At 42.7% G+C, this 12,996-nt stretch overlaps 1 protein-coding gene across 2 annotated transcripts in view; it reads right to left on the reverse strand.

Annotated features, from left to right (window-relative positions):
* The window catches only part of NK7.1 (homeobox protein NK7.1), a 41,528-nt gene that overhangs the window by 5,321 nt on the left and 23,211 nt on the right, over window positions 1-12,996 (reverse strand). For both annotated transcript variants that reach the window (XM_015182002.2, XM_001358924.4), the window contains exons 2-3: window positions 11,972-12,938; window positions 7,509-7,900 (exon numbers count right to left, since the gene is read on the reverse strand). In XM_015182002.2, coding sequence (XP_015037488.2) covers window positions 7,509-7,900; window positions 11,972-12,923 — 1,344 coding nt within the window. In that variant the 5' untranslated portion in view covers window positions 12,924-12,938. The remainder of the gene's footprint in view (window positions 1-7,508; window positions 7,901-11,971; window positions 12,939-12,996) is intronic.

The following is a 12,996-nucleotide window of genomic DNA, read 5'->3' on the forward strand; positions in this document are numbered from 1 at the left end:
ATAATCGGGGTGTAGATTTGCAAAAGAATTGCTTTGGAAGAGTCTGGATATCTGTAGATTCCTTGAAGGATTTGGGAAACAACAAAAAATGTACTCCAAAGAAGCTGTATATATTAAAGGATATATATAATTTGATCTGAATATCTGAATCCTTAAATGTGTGCCTATGTAGCCCTATTGTGGGGCTCTTAATTAAATATCAATGCCATTGGAGCATTTGATATGGGGATGTGGGACTGAAATGCTTGGCTTCAATTTGTTGTGTTATTAATTGGATAGACATACTCGTAAATGCAAACTGCTGCCCAGCTTTGTGGCCGTCAGCCCCAACAAAACAATGCCCAACAACATCTCCGGATATCCAACGAGATTGCAGCATATTGGCTGCAAGTCTATGGTTTGCCCCAAGAGGGGAGGGGATGGACTGGCAGCAAATGCTTTTAATGGACCAAAGGGGAGCAGCCTCTACAGAGACAGGCAGGGAGATGGAGAGGTATTTATGCAACATCATTTACGTGTAATAATTGCACATTGTTAATGCTAGTTTGAGATTGTTGTTGCTATATGTACATGGAATGCCATAAATTCATCTGGATTGAATCCACAGGATAATGCGAAATGGAGAGAATTTCATTTGCATTTACATTTACATGGGGTTTACTGACCCCCGAAGGGGATGGTTGCGGTACGAGTAGCCCAGTTGGAAGACTCATGTCAGGCGATGTGTGAAATTAGAAAAATTCTACGATGAGAATTGGCATCGCAGAAGTCGTCTAGCCTCATCAAGGGATCAAATACGAGCATGTATGAGTATTTCGCAGCAATTTTCCTTTACGGTTTCCCGAAAACTAAAATAAAAATCTGCTTTTAAAATGTAAAATCCAAGAGAAAAACCAACAGCAACAGCGACAGCGCGAAATTTCGTCGAATGTAAAGGAACATAAATCAACAGAATGCAACGGAATAATACGAAAGAATAATACATAGCCTTGCAGATATTTAATTCCCACCCATTCCCATCCGATTTTAATCTAATTTGTATAGGCCATGTTCCTATATAATAAACTGAGGATCTAATGTTAATTTCTTTATAAACTCTGCTTTTGATCAAGACTATAACTAATTTATTTGATTGCTGCATTCAAAATCGAGTTAAAATGGGAATACCATACTCTCGTTTTGGTTTAAAATAAACCCCTGAATGATAATTTTCAAATTGTGTTTCTCTCCGAAACATTTCGTTTATGTTTTGGTAATTTAGCATTTTATTTTTAGTTTTTTGTTTGATTAGCGGTGCTGTTTTTATGAATTTCATTTCAAACGGTTGCCCCAAGCAGCATAAATTATGCTTATTAGCTAGAAAAGGGGGAAAGGGGAGATATAGTCAGTGGAGGAGTGCGAGTGGGACACCACTGAAATGTCGGTTTAATTTCATTTCAGTTCTAGTTTTGTTTTGGTTTGCTTTGGCTTTCGCTTTGGCAGAAGTTTTTGGCCGACATCGCCCTCTTGACTTTTAATTGGCTCATTGTGTTTTGTTGTCTACAAAATAGCCCCCACCGCCCCGCCATTTGTTGTGGTTCCGTTGGTCAGAATACACATAGCCTTTGACGGGGCACCCACACCCACACCCACTCATTTAGCTGTTTGCAAATTATGTTCTTTTGACAAGTTTTTGTTGCTGCTCTTTTGCCTTTGCTTCTGGCTTTGGTTTTTTTGCTAGTTATTAATTACATTCTGAGCGTTCAAAGTTAATTGTTTCACGCACAAGCACACTGGCGGGGATAATTGTTAATAATTTTTCAAAATGAAAAGCCGTCATCTACGGCTGATTTGCTAATTGGCAAGTATTTAGTAGTTTTTGGCAGCCGCAAAGAATTTGGGAGGTGAAATGAGAAAAATAAAAATAGTAATGTTTTATTTAAGTGTTGCGACTATTGGATGCCCCTCGAACTTCACGAAATTAGTTTATTTTGTGCACTGAGTAGAAGATGATCTGGAAGTGCATGGAGTAAGTTTTCGATCAGGATTATTTTTCATGGATTTGGTTGACTTGCTGTATGCAAAAGAGATCCCCATATCTTCTAAATTAGAATTGCCTTTGTTCTAGTGATCCCCAAGATAAACCCTTGGTTTTCTGAGCGTACAGGGTATACAAATTTAGCAACGCCCACAAATAGCGAGCGAAAGCGATCGTTGTCTACGCTCCGGCGATCGCACACACACACAGGAAAGAACGATAGCGATCGTGGGCTCGAGAGAGACAGCCAGAGAGCCATCTGAACAATGTGCTTTCTTGGGAACGCCCATCTTTTTGTTTTAAGCAGCCCAGACCTGCTGCTCGTCGCCAATCGAGGCAGATGCTGCTGGTGCTGCTGCCTGCCATTGCGGTGTTAAAGTGATTTATGAATAATTTCAAGTAGTCCGCCATCAAATTAAATTATTTATGCAAAAATATCCGAATACAACAACAGCAGCAGCAGCCATCGAGAGCAGAGCTGTAAAAACTAAATGGAAGCCCAGCATAAAGCTGAAATAATACTCAGCAAGAGAGGGGGAGAGAGAACGAGCCATTTGTGTGGTGGCAGCGGGGCGTATGCGTAACAATTTAATTAAGTTGCGGTCCCCCAATAATACTAATAATACCAAATTGCATTTATTGTTTTAAGTTTATGCACATTCAGAGAGCAAAATAAATTAGTGACACTTTTGCGGCTGCCAGACAGTATGTTTTTGGACGGGGCACTGTGAGAATGTGGGGGCCCAGCAAATATTATCGAAACATAAATATATTATCAATTAGGCAGTATTTATTTATTAATTATGGGGAAAAAGTGACCTGCTGTTTGCTTTGCTTAAAATTTAATTTTTGCTAAAGGCTTATGGCTACACGACGTATGCTCGATATTTGTGTGTGGTGTGCGTTTAAGTTATTCATAAATTGATTTAATAATTACCAACTAATAAAAGCAAATTAGCCTTAATAAGGTAATTAATTAAACCAATTTAATAAGTCGAGGGCTTCTAAATGTAAATAAACGAATGGGAAAATGGATTCAATTGAGCATTCAAGGAAATATGCTGATAACACTACTCCACAAACCAAATAGATTTGGCGACTGCTTTTCAAAATTTAGACTTTATGGGTTGTTTTGGAAAGTACATTAGTTAGGCGTCGTTGAGGGTTTCGATTGAGGTCTATAGGAATTATTATAGTCATAGGAAAAACACTTAAAAGAGAAGTGGGTCTACGCAGAAGGCATCAATAATCATCTCATTTTATTTCGAATTTCTATTGGCGAATGAAAATATAATAATAATAAAACTCATGCCAATTCCTTTTGCAACGGGAATTATTATATGCAATATTTTATTTAATTGCCCGACCATTAAGTAATAAAATAGTGAAATAATTGTTTGATTGCCTGTAAATGACAGAATTATTTGTGGAATGCAATCCCAAACGGCAACTGATAGATATCGATGGCAATATTAACAACAACAATAATAATCCAACTGGATAGCGGACTACTCGTATCTGCAGTTGCCTAAAGGCAATTCGGCTACGAGTATTTGCTTGTTCATTTGCATATGGTAGATTGTGTGCAAAAATTAATTTTACGCAGCATAATTTTTGCCCTTTCAATGACACAAACAGGCCATGAATGTAAATAAGCCTGGAGGCCTACAAGCACAGCAACAGCAGCGGCAGCAGCAGAAACAATGTGGAACCCACAACAATATGGCCTGAATGGGGTCTGGTCACCGTTCTCGGGGCTGCTGCTGCCCTCAGAGATGAATTGCCATTTGATTTGTTTGTGCTGCTTGTGACAGCAGTTTAATTTAATTATCGCATTTGTCATTTGGCCAACTGCCAGAGAGCCAGGACAGGGCCTAGGCCTCGGCCTGGGCCTGGGCCTGGGCCAAACCAACAAACCGACACACACAGAATACAGTGACGGAGAGACAGAGAGACTGGGGTCAATTCTGCAGAGTGGGGCATCTGCATATGAGTTGTGTGGTTCAGTTGAGAACTGATTCCCAGTCGCTGGAGTGCGGTAGGATTGAGCCACTTGAATCGAATGACTCCGCAAATGGAAACAGTTCAAAAACAGGGGAAATATGTCAGCATAGTATTGGTCAACCACTAGATATACTTGGTTTCCATTATTTCGTCTAAGAAAACTGTAGACAAACGCAGCAATAAGTTTCAGTAATACGTAATTCAAGTTGCAATCCACAGATCAACTCCCTCTATCTCTCTGTGAGAAGCAAATGATGATAATTCGCATAGAAACCACTAGTTCGGATCACTGAGTAAATCAGCATTTAGGTCACTCCCGGGGGCGCGCACCTGAGTGGCAATTACATTCGGGTTACATTATGAGCCCTGCGTGGGCAAACATTTAAAATGAAATGCCTAATGCAAATTGTCGCGACAGTTGCACACGGCATACCGCAAGCTAAACAGAGTGTCGGTGGAGCAGGACAGGCCGGGCCCCTATCTGTGCAGCATGCACCATACGGCAGGCAGCATTATTCCACCCGCCTCCCCCTCTGTGTGGCATGGCCTGCTCCTCTTTGGCCGCTGGCACTAATATGCAAATGTAATTTGCTGCGTTTGGCGCGTGACGTTCGTTTGGTAATCGCAACACAATTACAATGTTGTCAGTTTGCCAGAGTGTGGGTGAGTGTCCCTGTGTGTGTGTGTGTGTGTGTGCTGCATGCTGCTGCGCATTGCAACGCCAAGGGGAGGGGCAGGGACAGCCGCATCTACGCGTAATTAATTGATTTTTATCTGGCTTAAGGCTATTTTACAGTTTGTTGATGACAGACGATGCAGACAAGCGGAGGCCCTCTGGATGGGAGGGACAAGGAGTGGAGGACTCCCCTCTACGGAGGAGTTCGAGGTGGATGCACACAGTCATTATGTCTGATTCGAAGTCTATTTAGAGAGCGTTTTATGACTCTCACTTTGTTTAAGGCCCATATATTCCGACACTTTTAAGGAAGTGCATGTAAGGAAACGAGACTCCAGTTGTAGTGGCATTTGGAGACTGAACACCTATCGACTGCCAGACAATCGTATCTATTGATCCTCCATGTAAATATTCAGATTATCGCGAAAGCTCTTCAAACTCCACAATAGCGTATTCTTTTTTAAATGTTTATCCTGGCTCCTGGGCAGGTTGAAACACTCAATCTGTTAATTTGATTCCAATTAGTGGTCATAGGGGCACTGTGCAAAGTAAACCCGATCCGAGCCCACAGTACTCGTACGGTGGGTGTGTGTGTGTGTGTGTGGGCGGTCAATGGGAAAATTGGCAAGTGCCAATGCAAATGGCCGGCAGGCTTAATGCTGGCCACAGCAGGATACACGCACACGAGAGGAGCCAGTGCGAGAGTCCAGCAGTGCGTTCGTCTCCGTGTCCTGCAGTTAATTTGCTGATATTATTGCTGTGATTAACACATACATGTTTATGCGCCCAGGACCCTGTTTTATATATAAACACAGCTGGAACGGAGGAGAGAGGGAGTGAAAATCTGGCCACTGACTGCACTACGGAGCGACGGTTGCCATGTCCTTTGCCTTGGACCCTGCCAGGATGATAAATGGCCGTGGTGGCTTATAATATTAATAACACAGACAAAACACTTGAACATGTCGACATGCATGAACATGTTGGCTCACACACACACACAGAAAGAGGAGTAGAAGGGGAGGGGGAGGGCGAGTGTTTAGTGTTTGACTATATATATATATACATACGTATATCCAAACATATACGTATATGAAATTGTAATTAATTGACTTGATGGAGAATGTAATTTAATTAAGCAAGCACTTCGATGCGTCTCTGACGCATATCCTTGTTGTTTGGCCATATCCAATTTGCTCTCTGTCTCTGTCTAACTGTATCCGTCTGTATCTGTCTCTGTCTTAGCTGGGGCTGCCAATTAGTCTTATGCCATTTGAGCTCAGCTCCCACACGGCGTATGCGTAACGTAACGATTATTTATGCAAATCGGGGCCTGGAATGTTTGCCATTCCATTGGCAGGAGCTAGGCATGCAGCCACAGATTATAATGCGGAATTATGAGGTGATAGATGGATAGAAAACGTAGAAATGAAGTGTTTAAAGCAGAACTCTTAAATACACTGCCATGTGGGAACACCTTAGTGAATTGTGTTTCATTGTTATATAACTGGAAGATGCAGATAATTCCGACTTTAATCAGGACCCTACATCTTGTCCTTACTTCGTAGACAGGGAATATTTATGTCTTTTCTCAAAGTCGTGATAATTTACTCAATTTTGATTAATTTTGTGTAGGCTTTAAGGTCATGCGAGGACATGGGAAGGAGGAGGTCGCCCACACACATAAATTGTGCGTGTTGTGGCTCCTAATTGGCCGACAGCAGTTGGCCCCAGGCATGTCCTTGTTGCAAAGTTAATTTATTCTAATTAGTCAATAAATCTCAATTTATTTTACAATCGGTCGACGCTCTCTGTGGTGTGTGTTTCTGTTTGCTCATGCTTTAAGGCAGTTTCATGTTGCCATACCAATTGCATTAACTCTTCCCCCTACGAAAATGTCCTGCCAGCTGCCACTGCCACCTGCAACCTGCACCAAAATACGACAATTAGAATAACTGAGGCATTAACCAGCATCACACCTTGCCGCCTTTTGTTGTGGCACTTCAATTAAATGACGATAAATTTCATGGCTGCCGGCGCACCGGGGCCAGCATTGAGTTGGATAAATAATTTCCAAATTATTCTAATGCCGAAAGCATGTTTCTTTTAGCTAAACTCTAAACTTGAATTGGCCTAAGGTACTTTGCATATAACATGGAAAATTATTGGCCTATTATTTGGAAGAACAGTGCATTTCAGCCATTCAAAACTCTACATCGAAATAACCTTCCAAAAAAATAGTTGTTTCGATGAAAAATTATTATACAACATTTAGGATAATTGTTGAATAAATACAGATCGACACAGAGAGTATTGTGGCCAGGCTATAAATTACATCGAATGAACTAGGGATTAGTGTCTGAGTTTTATACCAGAATATACAGGATAAAGATTTTACCTTTAAGCTATACCAATTTCAACAGGTTTAACGCACTATACTCAGCAGAAGAGAGACCTTCCATTGTTCATTGTTCAACCATTTAATTTTAATATTTTTTATTTGCATTTCCGGGCTTTTTGCAAATTAGGAAAATTGAATATTTGAGAGCATACTCTACGGACCCACTCGGACAATTGAATATTCATTGAAAAATATGAGCATTAGATTGGGATTATTGCAAGAGAGGTAAACAGAAAGAGAGAAGGGGGGCGGAAGGGAAACAAAGAGAGCTTAATTTAATTAAATGACCACAAATTGCCAGGCGAAATGTTGTCGAAATAAATAAAGCAAATATTTGGCATAATCCCCAGAGAAACATAATGTGTTTTGTGGAATGTTAAATGGTTGAAAATAGTCCCCAGGTTGCATACCTGTGTTTCAGTGACTATCAGCAGCTTGGCCATCTCGGTGCGCTCGCTGGAGCTGAGATACTTCTTGACCTCGAACTGCTTCTCCAGCTCGAAGATCTGGCGCCCCGTGAAGGTGGTGCGGGCCTTCTTCTTGCGCCGCGCATCGGTGGAGCCCGAGTCGGAGTCGTCTTCGGTGGTCTCCATATTGCTATTGTTATTGCTGGGTATCTGCAGGGCATTGGCGACGGTGCTGGCCGACGAACTGGTGCTGGTGCCCATTAGCTTGTCCCGCATCAGGCTGTCGCTGCTGCCCGTGGGGCTAATGTCCGGCGGCATGGCCACTGTGGTTGCTGCCACCGACGTTGCGGTGTTCGTAGTTTTCTTCTTTTTGGCCGGCGGCTTGCCCGAGTTCTCTGCAAAAGACAACAGCAACAAAAATTCAGCTATAGTTTTAGTATTTGCCTGTCTTTTCAATCGAATCGCAGCTGTTTAACCTCAATTGGGTTTCTTGACTGGCTGGGCTGTCATTTCATAACCACTTTTTGCAATTAGCCAGTCAAATATAACAACCATTGACTTGCCTCGCCTCAGCTGGCCCCCTCCCTCCCTCTCTCTATTTCTTTCTTTCACTATCTGGCTCTCTCTTTCTGTCTGCTCAACAACAACAACTGTTGGCGGCTGCATTTGTTTGCAATTTGCCCCATAAGTTTATGACGTTTCTATTTAGCTTTTGTTTTCTGCTTTTCTACTCTCTAAACAGCTCGGGTAGAGTCCCTGTGATATGATTCCTAATATTATATCCGATTTATATTTCCCTAAAACCTTTTACAATTGTTTCCTCCCATTGCAGTGATTGGCGCACAAGAATACTGCTAAAAAATAAGGTTTTCTCAACCAAATCTCGTTTCCGCTATTCCAAGAACAATATATATAGAACGAACATAGTGAATAATTATGAATCCTTCTGTTAAAAAGGGGTTTCTCAACCAATGCTCGGTCCTTTTTATGATTTCATAGTGAATAATTCTGAATCCCTTATAGCAAAGGAATTGCCAGCATACATGGATTATTCCTTAGCTGTTTTAGCTGTGATTTTCTTTGGGTAATAAACTATATTTTTAGTAGACAAAACCCTGAAGAGCATTCATTAGTCTCTAAATCTTTGGCCTCTGGCCGGCTGGCGGTCGCCTGTCGAGTCCGAGTGAAAACAAGTGTTAACAATGCTGTGCTCTGCTATGGCTGCAACTTTTGGTCTTGACTGGGGCCAAAACGTGTCTGGCATCGAATCGAGCCAAGCCAATACCAAAAGCAAAGCCAAACTCAACTGAATCGAAGCAAAACGAAACGAAACGAAACGATGCCTGCTGGACAACTTCAATTACCAATGCATAATTGAAATCTAATTGACAGTTAAATGCAAAACGTTCGATATAGCACTGCCGTTGCTGCTGTCGTGTCCGCTGTAGTTGTAGTTGTAGTTGTCGAGCTGCTAATATACCGCGTGGGTCGCCCCGGCCTGGCCTCATATGGCATATAGTCGCATACATATGCCTGACACTGTGATTAATTAGCCGGGGAGGGCGACATCATTGCCATTGTCGCTGTGTCGCTGTGCCGTTGTTGTCGCCTCTGGTAATTGGCAATTTTTGCTATCGAACAGCAGTACCCAACTACCCCCCAAGAGCCCCAAGAGCCCCAAGAGCCGAACCCGGTCCAGTCGCGTCTAGCCGAGGAGACCACTCGAGCGCAAAGGGCGCCCCAATGGCGCGAAATCAATAAAACTAAATGGCAAAATACAAACAAAAACAACAGCAAGCGGGGACAAGCTGGGAAAAGCGGGGAAAGGCGTTAAGAGCCCCAAAAACAACAACGACAATAGAGCCCAAAAGCTTGTGCAATTAGAACAATAACAATACAAAAAGTTTGCACAAATGTTTGTTGTTTGTCCTGTTGTTGTTCGGCTTAACGCCAATTGGCAATTGCCATGTCATTTCATTAGGCCCAGTCCAGAGAGCCATTTAAATGTCGATTTGCTGAGTAAACAGCACATACTCGTAAAAAGAGTACAGTACTCGTACAATCCGCCATGGATCGTTTAATTCTGGGGCTAGTACTTCCATTTATGTCGGTAATTAACATACAAAAACAAGGGGAAATTTGTTAGAAATCGGGTGAATCGACCATCAGATATCTGGCATTTGGTGGAGTACAAATTACAGATGCTATATACCTCCCATATATGCTGACTCTCTATGGGTGAAAAGGAGTGTCAACTTGTATTCTTTCTTCGGTACAGTTTCGGTAGAAAAAATCAGTATTTATTATGATCCACAGTGATCATAAAACCACAACTATACTCATGCCTCTTTAATGCTTTCGAGCGAGAAAATAAACCGAAATTTTCGGATCCAACATAGTTAAAATTGCGATACCTGAGTGAACAACGATTCTATAGAATCGATTAGGAAGCCAGTTCAAGCATGGTTCTAGAATTTATTAGTAACACGATGTCGAAGTATTCTTACCGGATGGACAGACAAAGATGATTATATAGACACGGCTGTATTGTGATGCTCAGGAATATCTTTCTTTGTGGGGTTCACATTGCCTACTTCTGGCTGTCGTGTGCACTTGACTACAATATACCCTGTCTGTGCCCACAAATACAGGGTATAATTGCCCCGATGATTGGGACAAACAGAGTCGAGTCGGATGTGGCTGGAAAATGTTGTCTGGAGGTTCGTCATTCAATCAGAATGAGGAATGAGTGGCAGTTTGTTTGTTGTAAATGTTGTTTTGGCCAAGTCTGGTACGTGATTTTAATAACAATAAAAATCGAAAACACCACAGACATTGAGCATTGAGCAATTAACGCGCAAAAACAAAATTGAAAACTGAAAACTGCAACAAAAGTGGCCACAAATTTGAATTAAAATTCGGTATTCATCATTTCATTGTACAATATTCTATGTATATTTCGCTGTCGATTGCCATTTCGCATTTGTTGTTGCTAATTGCATTTTATTATTCTGTACTTCGTATAGCTTTGCTTTTCATGTTGGCCTCTTTCGAATTAAATCATTTTAATGCAGCGCAAATTCAAATTCGAAATTCAAATTAAAATTGCAAAGAACGAGCCAAATGAGAACGAGTGCAGCTAATTAAGTTTCGCGCATTTCAATTGTTAATTAATTATCAAAAGTGAGAACTGAACTGAAGAACTGAATCTCGAATACAAACTATAAAATATACAAAGTAATCAGATTAGAGAAGCTGTCATCTTGAAATAATTTGAACAAATGGCCGTGACAAATTGCAACATATTGTGGGAAAACTTGTGTAAAGATTTGCCATTAAATACAGAATATTTCAGAGAATTAATTAGATGTTCTCAGCACATAGTACAATATGTTTACACAATGTATGCACTAATTTAATCGAGCCAGAGCCAAAAACAGTCAGAAGACTGAGAAGAATCTGGCAGCTAAAATATATCTAAAAGGAATTGAAAGGAACAAAATTTAATTAATTTGTGTAAATTAATCTGTAAGCTAGATACTAATACGGGGACTGTATTCCCGTCTCTGAATCGATAGGGCAAGAAAAATCTATTATCTGCTGATTTCTTTCAAAACTTCTGTAGGATGCTTTTTGTGTTTTTTGTAACCATTGATAGCATTATTGCTCATTATCGAGTACTTAACCATCATCAATTTATAAACAGAAATACTTATACAATATTCAACCAATCCAAATAAAGAAACAACTTCCAAAGCTCTTTAGCTATGCTCTTTCAGAAGTCGAACAAAAAGGAATGTAATTACCTATTAATGCTGGCTAAATTCTGTAGAAAATTGATTGGCTTGCCGGGACGAGCCGAGTCGAGTCGAGTCGAGTCGAGTCGAGTCGAGAATCCTAACTGGAGTGTGGTAAATCCTAATGGCCAGGCCATTAGGCCGTATTTTGATGCCAAGAAAAAACAGAAACAACAGCCGAAAATAGGAGACGAAGAGCGTACGGGAATTTGCTGCGATGGGCATCATTTAAGTTGGCAGAACAGCCCATACGCCGCGTTGCCCGCCGCACGCTTCGCTGAAGCGTGTTGAGAGCTCTGCGCTCCGCTCAATTGGCAGGCTCGTCGAGCGTTGCCACAGATATGTTGCCACGAGTATGGCAGCCACGGCGCCAATATGATGGTATGGCCAGGAGATCAGCACCAGGCATAATGAGAGCAAGGTAGAGCTAGATTCGAAGGAAACGAAGCATTCAATACCCTTGAAAAGGGAAGGTGTTCTTATGGCTGAAGAAGGAAGGAAATTTCGAAACTTGAAGAAGAAAGCTCCTAAGAAATAAAGTGGATAATCGATCACTCGATTAGCAGCACCCCCAAAAGCACAGACGATAATATCAGTATTCACTATTTCTAGACACCTTTTGAGGGAGTCTATAGGGTATATCTTTGGGCGATCCAATTGTTGACTTACCCTTCTTGGTCTTGCCGAGGAGTGTACTCTGCTTGGTGGCGGCGGCTGAGGGCATGGGTGAGCTGTTCTGAACATCGCGCGACTTTTTGGCCACACACAGATTTAATGGCTGATCGAGCGGAGTGGCTACGACTGCGGCTACGGTTGGCCCACCTCCAGCTAAAGCTCCGGCTGCACCTCCTCCAGATGCAGCGGCATTGACAGAGCCGGCATCCTCCTCGCTGGCATCGCTCATCGAGATGGAGGCGCTGCGCATGGGCGCCTGGTCCTGGTACTGTTGCAGAATGGTGTTTGGCGATTTGGCCGGACCGGTTGGATCGAAGGCGGTCTCCGAGACATCCTTCTCGCCCACGGCCATGCCCAGGATGTCGGCTATGGAGTGCGGTGTAGGACGATTGGGTGGACGTGCATAGACATGGGCGTGCCAGTTGGTTGGGGCTGCTGTGGCAGCGGCAGAGCGACGCTGCTGTGGCTGTGGCTGTTGCTGCTGCTGCTGCTGTGGCAGCTGTGGGTGCACTGAGCTGGGTCTAGCGGGTGTGGCCTCCAGCTGTTTCTGTAGAAATGTGGTTGGTGGGCTGCAGCTGTTGGGAGTGTTGGCGGAGATCGGGCTGCCTATATTCTGGTGGCAGTTGTTGTTGTCGCGCACGCGCAGCATATTGACCAGCTTCTCCTTGCTGCTCGGACTGACCATCGATGACACGGATGTGGGCGGTATGGTCAAAGGACTGCTGTACACATAGGTGCTGGTCGCCATCTTGTAGAGATCGGCTGTAGAATTGATCGAGTGCTGCTGCTGTTGCTGCTGCAACTGGAGCTGCAGCTGGTGCTGGTGTTGCTGATGGTGATGATGGTGCTGCTGCTGATCCTTGACTATGCCATAACCGTGCCCCAGGGCACCGCTTACCATTTCAGCTGCCACCAACTGCGAGTCGCGTTCAGTTTCGGGCATCATTTAGGCCAATGTTGCCTGGAATAAAGAGAGACAGAGAGAGTCGGAATAAGTGGGTATGTTGGATTAGCTTCAA

This window comes from Drosophila pseudoobscura, chromosome 2, assembly GCF_009870125.1.
Source record: "Drosophila pseudoobscura strain MV-25-SWS-2005 chromosome 2, UCI_Dpse_MV25, whole genome shotgun sequence".
Taxonomy (NCBI): Eukaryota; Metazoa; Arthropoda; class Insecta; order Diptera; family Drosophilidae; genus Drosophila; species Drosophila pseudoobscura.